The sequence below is a fragment of the Cucumis melo genome, chromosome 9, assembly GCF_025177605.1.
Source record: "Cucumis melo cultivar AY chromosome 9, USDA_Cmelo_AY_1.0, whole genome shotgun sequence".
In the NCBI taxonomy this organism is placed as follows: Eukaryota; Viridiplantae; Streptophyta; class Magnoliopsida; order Cucurbitales; family Cucurbitaceae; genus Cucumis; species Cucumis melo.
Window position 1 is genome coordinate 22,214,466 of NC_066865.1, and position 12,398 is coordinate 22,226,863.

Genomic DNA, 12,398 nt, shown 5'->3' on the forward strand with positions numbered 1-12,398 from the left:
AAATTAATTGTATATTTCTTTTTCTAAAATCACTAACCCAATTATCATTTTCGAACACATCCTTAAACTAGATGTATGATATTAAATTGGGCCAAGTAATAATATATTTTAAAAAATTACAAATATAGCAAAATCGGTTAAAATAGTAACTCTGTCACTAAGAGGCCATATTACAAATATCGGCCTATCATAGTCTAATGAACCATTTTTATTATAGGACTTCTACACCTTATTAGATATTATTTAATTATGTAACTAAATATTAGTATTAAGTACACTTGGAATAATGATTTATTTGATGTATATAATCTATTGTCTCAAGTTTGGTTTAGAATTGTGTTAGGGTTTAGAATAATTGTTGACAAATGTGTTTTTGGTAAGATTAGCTCTAGTACGAAAGTGTTTGGTGAGATTTGTTGTACTACAAGTGTTCGGCAAATAAATATTAAACTATTTGTTTCTTAAATACAACGATTAAAATTGATATGATATGATTACTTTTTATAATTTATAGTTATTAGATAATTGTTTAAAATAGATATATAAAATAAATATTAAATTTTATTGAAAAATATTACATAGGAAATTTAAAGATCAGTTGATTTTAAAAATTGACGTGAAATAAATCTACGATTTAAAAGTGATTTTAGTTGATTTAATTATAATTTATTTTACCAAATACGAAAAATGATTAGGGTTGTTTTACAATATCAATTAAATAGCGCTTTGTTTTGTTGAACGAGACGTTAACTATTTTTGCATGAGAAACTTTATTAAGTGATTTTATACTACTCTTGATTTTGAGATAAGAATGCTTTTATGTCTTTCTATGTTTTGGTGTTATTTTCCTTTAAAATAGTAATAAACAAATAAATAAAATGTATCGTAGTTCAATAATTCACATATACTTCTTTTTTTAGAGATCGTTCAAATTCTTTAACATTAAATAATATTTGTGGGAGAAACTATAAAGAAGAGGGAAAATTAAATTTGCAGATGTGGATTTAGATATACCAAAGAAAAATACTTGATATACCAAGATTTTATGCACACTAACAATAATTTTATATATGCTTATACCAAATCCACAAGTAATTTATATACTCTCACTCAAACTCAAAATCTGTAAAGACCTTCTCGTTGTTTCGATGCAGTTAACTTGATGAAGAAGACTTTGAATCCCTTGAACCCAGCTCTGCTTATGGTTCTTGTTCTTGCACTTGAACTCTAGAAGACCTTGTGCGGTTTTCATGCCGAAATAGATCTCGTTCGAGATATCTCTCTTTCTTTCATATGGCCATGAAGAAGTTTCGTCGCAGAGCCCGTAAACTACACCTAAAACACAACAGAAACACAGTTTCACAGAACGGTTATGAAAAGTCGTTTTCGAGGTGATAAAGTACAGGATGAAGAAACTAATATATTAGATACATACATTTGTTTTTCTTGGAAAAGGCCCCTCCAACATGCTTGCTTTTAATCGATGCTATAACCTGAAATCACAGGGGAGATATTCATTACAAGTTTGGGTCATAGTTTCTATGGTTTATTACACGGTTTCTCGACGATGAGTTTAGTTCTTGACGAATCATCCTTGCTTGAGTTTTGAATTATTTACCTGAGATTTCTTGTTGATGTAGACGGAGACCTCCTTCCATCTCAGGGTTCCTGTTCGTACAACGAGAAGTGGTTTAGATTGAGCAGCTCAACCAATGATCTAATGTTAAACTTGTTTAAGAGCAATAGATGTTGAAATACATCGGTTTGGTTACGTTCAACAAAACTTGTTATGTTTTGAACCCAGTACAATGTTATAATAAAATTTATTGTAGCCTATCAACTTAAGCTTTTGGATTTCATCAGCGATTTAACATAGTATTACGTCTCAAATGTTCTCGCCAATTAATAATGATTTTTACTTCTGGAGTTTTTTACACATTTTCGATCCCACAATGAGAGTTTTTAAGCATTGATATCATTTATATAATTAACTTTAGGTTTATGGGCGATTTAACGTACGAACCTGTTATTAAATATATCGATGTAGAACGTAAAAGAAATTGAACTCTGTAAAGTAAAAAAAGCTGTACCTTTCCGTGTAAACTGCAGTAATTCGCCCACACAAGGAAGTTCCTGCTCCTCCATATGACTATTAAAAGCTGTAGTCCAATGATTCTGAGCCGTTATCCTATCATAAGGACTCACAGAAGCGATTTTTCGGCCTTCCTTTGGCAATCTTGATCGGAAAGCAGCTTCTCCTCGCAAAGCTGGATTAGCAATAAGAAACAATTAATCATTAAATAAGATCAAGAAAGTTGGTAGATAGTTAAGAAATGGAAGAGATTTTTGTCAAACTGTTGGAATTCCATATGAACAGTTTACACAAATATGCTTTCTTCAAATGAAACTAGCGATCTTAAACTGCCATTGAATTGATAGAGGAAGTACCTGTGGCAGCTGCTGCTGTTAGAGTCATGAGGTCACCCGGACTTCGAACATCAACTGCCGATCTAATAGCTGAACCGAGGCGCTCATGGTTCGCGCCAGCAAATTCAGCCATTTCTATGCAATGAGACGCCAAAATCTCAGTAGCTGAGGCCAGAGCCGCACCCATTTTCGAATCAGAGCCACCAGAGTTCTCTGCTGCTGCTACAGCAGCCAAGGCTGCAGCAAGTGCGGCCACAGATATAGCAGAATGAACTCTAGCATTTTCAATTCTTGCTCTATCCTTCTTTTTGACAATACTATTACCAGCCTCCTTGTGGGGAAAGTGAAACCATTTTCCAAATGATCCTACCCTCCAAGCATGGACAGAATTCACTATCTTTTCTGGCTGTAGAAAAGCAATAGTTCAAGCAATCACTCAGCAAAGCATTTAGCGAAATATAAAAACAAGCCAGAACTGAAAAAAACAAATGGTTTTCATAACTAACTTCTTGTAGATATGAAAAGAAAAGCTTACAAGTTGTGGGGCAACAATGGTCTCAGGAATTGTGATGGGGCTCTTTTCAATGTAAAGTTGCTTTTGCTTTTGAGCAAGAACTTTTGTAATCTCAGAAGCTGATAGACTCCATGACCTTGCCAAAAACTCCATGGGCTCTTGAGGAGTTTGAGGCTGAGGAATTGAAGGCAAAGATGACACCATTTTCATCTCCTCATCTTCCACCATATTCTTTAACCCATGAATTGAGCCAAGTTGACCCTTTTCCATTTTTTTTTTCCACCCCAAAATCCTTTCCACAGAAGTACAATCAAACAGCCCTGTTTTACTAACTAAAAATAGTCTCTTCCAAGAAAAATTCTCTCAGCGGCATTTTCACAAACATTTAAATACCCAGAAACATCCAGACAATAATAGATTCAAGTTGACATTCCAAAGGCCTCGTGCTCTGAACTACCACAAAATCAGATTGAGTTTCAACCAAAAAGCAGTCAGAAACACAAAGAATCAAAGAAAGAGATTGAAATTCACGAAGCTCGAAAAGGAGAAAATATTAATTTAAAAGAACACCATGCATTAGCGTCCCCCTGAATCGACGGAAGCTGTTCCTTAACACTGGGGCAAGCAAGTGATCGTTCCATTTGAAAATTGGGAACAGACCCAGATGAGATTTATCAGTGAAGCACTTGGCCAATGCAATTGATTTATAAGTATTATTGTATTGAAGAATAAAGCTTACTGTTTAGGCGCCTTCATTGCTCTTTTGACCATTCATTTCAATAACCTTTTCATTGAACATTTTTTAATTTGTTCAAATAATATTTGGATTGACTTGAGAACAACACTTTTCTTTTGTTAAACTTTTTTGATAAAAATTATTTAGAATACACTTCACCATCTAAATTTTGTTATATTTAGGATATGATTAATGTGCTTCATTCTAATTAATCTTTTAATTTTTACATTTATTTCTATATTTACGATTTCTTTCCGTCTTTATAGTCTTAATAGGTTTTTTTATCCTATACTTAAAGAAAAGAGTCATTTCATTTTAAAAATGAATGAACCAAAATTGTCGCTTTTAAAAATATAAAGAGCAAAATAAACGTGGGACGTTTGCAAAAATAGTAAAATAATTAATGATAGTAGATAGTTCTCTCATGTCGTTTCATATATCTAATTACTTGTCATATTTGCAATATAATAAAAGAGTGCTACGAGCGTTTTTTTTTTGTCATTTAATACAATTTTTTAATAAATAATTTGAAAGTTTATGAACCAAAATAAATCAAATTTAAACGGATATTTTATATATAATTTCGCTTTATATGACACTCATTTATTTTATTTTTTAAATAAAATTTGTATTATATGATAGCCATATAGACTTAATAATTGAAAGAGTTTCAAAACTTCATTGGTCCACTTTCATGTTTATAATTTCTATTTCTTGTTTTGATCTTTACTTTTTTAAAAATATGAATCTTCATAGTTAATATTCTTTATTTCTCTTGTCACGATTGATTTATGTTAAATGTTTTGGTACAATTGTGTTTTATTTAAAAATGTTTCTATATTGTATTTATTTATTTATTATTAAAATTAGGACTTTGCATAATTTTTTAATTTTATCATTATTAAAAAAAACGGATATTTTCCCAAACAGCAAACTATTATAACTATTTACAAAATATAACAAAATTCATCAAATTCGCTATAATTCATTTAAACGTTTTGCTATATTTTATAAATAATTTGATATTATATGCTATCCACAACCATTTTTCTTAAAGAAAAAGTTGAATACATGCAGCATTAATTAGTATATGAAGCATATAAACTTATTATTATTAAAGTGGCTAGACCCATAAGTATTTTAGAAAGCTAGAATAATCCATTTATATATGTAGGGGTAAAATGAGTCTACATATTTAATAAGTAAAAGTAGATACCTAACTTCATTAGTTTTTCTTTTGGTCTTCCCTATAGTACACTTATATATTTGTTCCTTTTTCTCTTTATTATAAATAAAAAAAAGACGTTTGTAAAAATAGCAAAAAAAAAATTATGATAATAGAACTCATGTCATTACATTTTTTAAATTACAAAAATAGCAAATTTAAAAGCTGATAACCCTCTAGTAGCCCTCCGATAGCCGTATGATATCATTAATTTATTGTTATATTTGTCATATTCGCAATATGCAAAAAGAAGTATTATGAATTGTTTTCTTTTTTTTCTAAATTTTCTTTTATCTAATTTCCCAAAAAAGAAAAAATAACAAGAAATAATGGAAACATTTGTAATATTTGATGAAGTATAGTTTAAACAAAGATTTAATATATGTATAAAATTTGTATATTTTAAAAATTTAGAATAAGTGGTTAAATTATGAAGTAATAAAATTGTTACCTAATTTTGATGCTTTAATGTTTTATATAATGGACTATAATCGTACTTTTTAAATTCAGGTAAGTGCTAGTAATTAAATTAGTAGGGTTGAATTTTAGATGAGATGTTAGAAATTAGATGTGTTATAATTGAAAAACTTATGAATGTACGGAATTCTATTAAACCATGCCCTTAAAAGGTTTCAACAAACAAGTCTAAGAATTTATTGATAAATTTATAATTTCATTTCATAATAATAAGTCTAAACAATAATAAATAAAAAGTTGTGAATTCACACCTAAATTTCAACAAAAACTTCTACTTTTTTTTTTTTTTTCCTTTTCTTTTCTTTTTCGAAAGAGAGGGTTTAATAATTGAAAAATTAGACACATTTTTCAACATAATAAAAGTGGAAATAATTATGAAAGAAATAATATAATATTCAAAATATATATTTTTTAAACATTCTATATATTGACATAATATTTATAAAAAAAAACTTCAAAAATAGAAAAAATTGAAAAACTATTTACAAAATCACCAAAAGACAAAATTTAGTATATTTGATTTTTCTAGGGATCGTAAATATTTTGTTAAATATTTTATTTTGGATAATTTTTCCTGATTTTTAGTAGTAGAAAAATGAAATAATTTTTTTTTACGTTTGCAAAAATAGCAAAAAAAAATTATGATAATAGATCTCATGTCACTATATTTTCTAAATTACAAAAATAACAAATTTAAAAACGGATAATCCTCTAATAACCCTTTGATAGCCATTTGATATATCAAATTACTTGTTATATTTGCAATATGCAAAAAGAAAAGGTGCTATTGAATGTTTTTTTTTTTAATTTTTTTGTCGTATGATATAATTTTTCTTTTCTCAATGCAAATTAAAAGATTAAGATTAAGTTATCGATAGTTTTGTTAGGTTTATGTAAACGAGCTCGAACACTCACACATACATATTAGCTATCGGAAAAGCGCTAGAAAATGAACGGTGTCGGTGAAATTAGAGGAATAAGTAGAAAATGCCAAACAAAAGGGCATGCAATTATAAAGTAATGAACAACAATGATCGGTTTGGACGGTTACCTTCCATTTCCTTTTCTTTGTTTCGTCCTTTCACATATTTTCCTTGTGGTTTATTCTCATTAAAGAATAAATAAATTGTTTATAATTATGTATTGATTCATATTTTCCCAACTTCATCCCTTTAGATATTTCATGAGAAACATATAAGAATATTTGATGCTATGAAAACATATTATTATGTAACTAAGGAGTGGATTCGAGTTTTTTGAGTTATTAGTACATTATAGATATTTATATATCTTAGACCGATACTTTATAAAGTGTTAGATATTCAAATTATTTCTGATCTCTTTCAAAGATGTGTTAAACATTATTTGATCAACTTTTTTACCTAACAACAAAACTCAATAATTCTGTAAAAGCAAATAACCTAATTAAGAAATTTTAGCGTTTTTGTCAAAATTGTTTAAGAATTGATTATAACATGAAAGAGAGAAGAGAATATTATTCTTTAAATTTTTTCATTTGTTTAAAACTACCTTGTTTAAAAAAAGTTGCAATATATCATCTTTTGACTTTTCGTAAATGTTGCAAATCAACATCATAAGTAACAATTCAATAAAATCTCAAATGAAATTAAATTGAGACAATCACGTTGGAGGGGAGCAATGTTCAAGTTTCAATTTTTTTTCAGGCTGGTTGTCTCTATCACACCATTTTTAGATCCAATAGTACTTATGGCAGTCTAAGATTCAAATGTAAGCTCTAAAATGTTTAATTAAGTAAGATCAAATTAGGTTTCAACTTTGTTTCTATGTTTAAAGTAGAAAGAATTGAGAAATCGAATCCCTATTCTCGACTTCAAATATACTTATAATTAAAGTAAAAACAACAAAGTAAAAATATAGAATTTTAGGAAGCCTACGCCTGACATGAAACGTAGTTTACCTTTTAGAAATCATAATTCAAAGAAACAAAAAGGCAATAATAATTTTGAAAGAAAAAAGAAGAAATGAAAAGTTTGGAGTTCTTTTTAAATATTATTGGCTAATTACCTAATCTTGATGGGAAGTTTTCAAATGACATTCAACCACACACACCTTCGAATAATGTCGTCTCTTTTACCACATAAGTAGAAGAATCGTAGTTCTAAGAGAATGTTTGGATCACTCAATTTAGTACCGAAAATTAGTTTATTTAGCGTTTAGGATTTGATATAATATTAAAAAATACGTAACCTTATTTTTTAATATATTTTTTTATTCTTAATTATTAATAAGTACTTGAGTTTCATAAACATACGATTGTTTGTTTTATTATATTTTCTACCTCATTCATGAGATGCCTTTAATGCGGTTGTTGGAGGTGGTTGTCCAATTTAGCCTTAGAAAAGAAAAAAAAATAATACATATTCTTCTTATTATTATCTTCTTCTAAAAGGAAAGTTAGATTTAAATACAATTTAAATAGTTTTAAACCTTAAGATCTTTTAATATTTTAGATACAGTAGATACAAAATTGAAACTTCAAAGATCTATAAATCATAAAATTTAAATCTATTGACGAAACATATTAATTTTTTAAAGTAACTAAATTTATCGAAAAAAACAAAAATAGTACACAATTATTTTTTGGACATACTGACCTAAAAAATTTATAAATTTGTTACACACCGATGAAAGCAATGTAGTAGTTCTATTGAAAAGAAAAGGAAAACTATGGTAAAAGGAACAATGCATTTTAAAGAATATTTAAATAACTTTTGTCAAAAAAGGAAAAAGAAAAAGAAAAAAAAATTCAATTATTATAAACTGTATGCATTTTGCAAATAAATAACCTAACTAAAATAATTATATTCGTGGAACCCATATAATAAATAAATATATAATCATTTTACCACGTGTTTTATGAGCTTAGTTTATCGTCAATACTTCGCATCCCTTTACGAGTGTGAAAATTTTGATTCTTTCATTCCTCTAATTATCGTACTAAAATAAATATAGTACATTATTTTTCACTCGAAGTTTAATGGTTCGATATAATTATATTTTGTGAACGAACGTAAAAAAGAAAAGTTCTAATGTTGAAGTCTAAGTCGAGCTTCTTAACTAATTTTATTTTATCTATAATATCTCAATTTTTTGTTTAGAAAAGAAATAGTAGCCAAGATGATTCATAGTGCTTAATATAAGAAATTGTAAACAACTTGTTGAAGAGATGAAAATAAAATTCAGATATATATTTTCTTACTTGAATTGTGAAAGAAATGCCAATGGTGTTTGAAAAAGTGAAACATATATGTAGTCCATTATTTTTATAGTATAATAAATATGGGATGTGAAAATTCAAACCTACCACATAAATAAATAAATAAATAAATAAATAAATATATGTTGAAAAGAATTTTATTTATTGCAAAATTTCAAAGAATAATTATAATGATATTTGTTCCAACTTCACTTTGAATTAGTTTGGAAATTCTAGAGGCATATAATTATACCAACCATTTCAAAGACTTAGACTTGGACTTGGTTTCTATCCCATAAGAAAATATTTTCAAACACCAACTACTCTCTTTCTAATTAGAGAAAACCTATACTTTCATTCACCAAATATTAGTTTAGACTTGTGAGAGGGAGAGGTAATTTAGGTTGGTAAGAAAAATTTATATCATAATAATAATAGTAATAATTTTCATCTTGATATTTTTAAATATAACAAAATGAATCAAAATATTTATAAAATATAGTAAAATTTTATATTTATCACTGATAGACACTGATACTAATAAAAGTCTATCGATATTTATCGTTTACTAAAATCTGAAATTTTGCTGACTTATTATAATTTTCTATTTTTTATTCTATTGTTTTGGTGAAGAAAATATAGGATAAGGTTAGTGTCATAAGACCTAATGGAGGAGAATTTTTTCTTTTAAGAAAAAATAGAAAGAAAGAAAAATTATTGTTGAAAAATTGAATTTGAAAATTGTGAATTAAAGACAAGAGTTTCAAAATTATTTATGTTTGCTTTCATCGGTTTCATTTCTTTTTAGAAATTATTGCCTTTTTTGTTTTTATTATTTTAGAAAATAGATATTTCCACATACACTAAATTAAACAAAAATAATAATAATAATAATTAATAAATTTAGATACACTGTAAATATTTTTAATAATTTTATGATTTAAAATGATTTTTCAAAAACTATTAAGTGTTAGGAGTTAACTATATTTGCTGATTTTAAATCCAAAAAACAAAATTGAATTCAATTTATTTTCTTAGTTTTTAGCTCAAAAACCAAATGGGATTCATTTAATAACTTTTGTTTTTTTATTTAGTAACATTTTGTTTTCAATATTTTTTTCTCTAAAACATATCCTTATAATAACCTTTTTTTTTTTTTTGCCAGAATTTTATTTTTCTTCTCTCTCTCTTTTTTATTTTGTAATATTACAACTTAAATAAGATTAAGACTTTTGATTCTCTATTCAAAATAGTATCTATCTTTGAAATTTTTAGTCAAATTTTAAACTCAAACAAGGTTTTTCAACCTATCAACTTTAATCCAAGACATAAATGGCCTAAATAAAAACAAAAATTAAAAGAATATTAATATTGCTTTATCGTCGAATTTTGGATACTTTTCGTAATTAAATTTTAAAATAATAATTATATCAATTTAAACATTAAATTTTAGTAAATTTATCAATTTAAACCCTTCATAATTAAATTTTATAATTTTATCTATTAGATCCTTAATATTTATATGAACAAATTATTTTAGTCTCTAATTAAGATTCTTTTTTAATTATTCATGTTCCATTATAATCATTCATTTTATTGATTCAAACATCCAAAGAAGTTTATGAAAGTATAAAAATTGAATGAAGACGATTTTGATTTTGAAATGCAATCTTAGTAAAAAGTCTAATTAAATCGACTCACTTGCAACAATTTAGAAATTTAATTGAAATACTTTCTACGATATTCTTTCAAAACCAAAACCGACTAAAAGAGGATATAAATTGATACAAAATCAATGTTTAAAACCGCTACCAAATTACATATTTTTCCAAATAATTATTACATTAACAACCATAAACATTATTTTGATTCAAATTAATGGACGCAAACTATTACATTCAAGTTCAGCCAATTTGTAAGTTAGAACCAAATTCTAAATTACAAATCATGAAATTTGACTAAATTAAGACTAATTGAATGATCTCAATTTTCTTTTTCTTTTTGTTTTTTTGGTATGATGAACGAAACAAAAGTCATTGTTCTAGAAAATCTTTGTTAATAATTAAGTTGTTGTTGGATATATATCAAGAAATTGCAAACTCTAGTAATTAAGGTGTCACGTAGAATGCCAAATTTGATAAGACATTTCATGCTTTTAGACATTGAATATTAAATTTCATTTTGTTCACTATGATCCAATTATTATATCTTATCCTTAATTATGTTGGAAAATCCACTTCCGTTAACTTACTTTCTTTTAGCCATAATTATTTCATGTGCAATTTTTTTTTTTTTTTGTTAATATCATGAATTTAAATTAGTAAAGAAATAATAATAATGTTTATTATTAATCTTATCCAATTATTTTGTAATCACAGTAATGTTATTGTAGTACATATTCATCACTATCTATATTTTATTATAAAGTAAATTTGAAATATTAAAAATTAGTCTAAACATACTCTAAATAATCAGAAATTAATATTTTGTATGATAACTATGTAAAAAACTTGATTTAAGATATTTGAATTGCCCACTCCTAAGAAAAAGATGTAAAAACTCTTTTTAAAATAAATTTCAAAGAGGTTAAAATATCATCTTTTAAAAGAAATTCATTTAGTGTATAATGAAGTTTAATATTTTTTTCAATTTTAGTACATGTGCTTCAATAAATTATAAATTTAATCGATTCTGGTTGATGTTTATCAAAATTAGTTTAATAATAATAACAATTTTCATGCACAAAAATGTAATATTATATTAATCGATAATAAAAGGGTTTTAATAAACTAATAGTATAGACTAAATTTAAAATTTATTGATGTTAGACATTTAAAAAAATATATATACACATATATATAAAGGCTGACTAATAACATTATTAAACAAGTTATAGAATGTATCAAGAGAATTAGTATCTTAAATCTACCATCTAAAAGGGAAAAAAAAAAGTCTACTCAATGACATAAATTATAGTTAAACAACTAAGTGAAGCACGTAATAGGTTTAAATTATAGTATAAAAATGTTATTTTAAAACTTAGAGGGTACACTTCGTTGGAGCTAAGTGTCGTAATAAGAAAACCTACAAAATAGAAGCACGTTAATAAAATGACAAAGTCGTGGATCTCGCAATTTTTAAAACGTTTCGCGACTCTACTTTGATAGCAAAAGAATATCATATGTCTCGTCATCCCCAAAATAAAAAAGTCTCTATTTCCGTCGGTGCGAACTGCACTCAATAGATACTTGTTTGCTCGAAAAACTACAAGAAGAAAAAAACTTGCTGGGAGAACTAAAAGAATACAAATAGGAGAAAGGAAAACTCGAAAGAGAGATAGTAGAGAGATGAAACCTCGCGACTGAATGACGACAACGAATTTTGCCCATCTCCTCACTCCTTCTAAAACTTGAGTATACCTTGACATCTAAGCCCATAAGTAAAGGTGTTGATATTTGAAGAACTTCCACGAAAATGCAAGCTTGAATAGAATAATATTATAATTTTTGCTTTCTAAAATTTTTCATTAACAATAATTGATATAGTATTAAAAAGAAAAGTTCGCCCACCGTGAGGCTCGAACCCACGACCACAAGGTTAAGAGCCTTGCGCTCTACCGACTGAGCTAGACGGGCTTATTGGTGAACTAATTAACTCTTTGGGATAAATTAAAATAAATCCACTTTAATTTAAATAAACTCAACTTTTTTACAGATAAATTTAATAAATGCTTTAGTTGAAATTAACCAATGAAAATATATATATATATATATATATATAT

The 12,398-nt window shown here is 26.6% G+C and overlaps 1 protein-coding gene and 1 non-coding gene across 6 annotated transcripts; both read right to left on the reverse strand.

Annotated features, from left to right (window-relative positions):
- Nucleotides 1-980: 980 nt before the first annotated feature.
- On the reverse strand, nucleotides 981-3,777 carry LOC103482602 (VAN3-binding protein-like). Of its 5 annotated transcripts, none has more exons than XM_051089819.1 (7): nucleotides 3,681-3,777; nucleotides 2,963-3,389; nucleotides 2,449-2,833; nucleotides 2,091-2,267; nucleotides 1,619-1,668; nucleotides 1,436-1,493; nucleotides 981-1,335 (listed from the first exon to the last, which is right to left on the reverse strand). In XM_051089819.1, the coding sequence occupies exons 2-7, from the start codon at nucleotides 3,209-3,211 to the stop codon at nucleotides 1,097-1,099; spliced, it is 1,158 nt and encodes a 385-aa protein (XP_050945776.1). In that variant the 5' UTR covers nucleotides 3,212-3,389; nucleotides 3,681-3,777; the 3' UTR covers nucleotides 981-1,096. The 5 variants fall into 5 exon arrangements, with proteins under 5 accessions (XP_050945776.1, XP_050945777.1, XP_008437065.1 ...); XM_051089820.1 differs by having other exon boundaries at nucleotides 2,963-3,394; nucleotides 3,681-3,698; XM_008438843.3 differs by having other exon boundaries at nucleotides 2,963-3,394; nucleotides 3,512-3,698.
- An 8,402-nt stretch (nucleotides 3,778-12,179) lies between these two features.
- Nucleotides 12,180-12,252, reverse strand: TRNAK-CUU (transfer RNA lysine (anticodon CUU)). Its single transcript has one exon. It is a non-coding gene; the product is annotated as a tRNA-Lys (tRNA).
- Nucleotides 12,253-12,398: the final 146 nt, after the last annotated feature.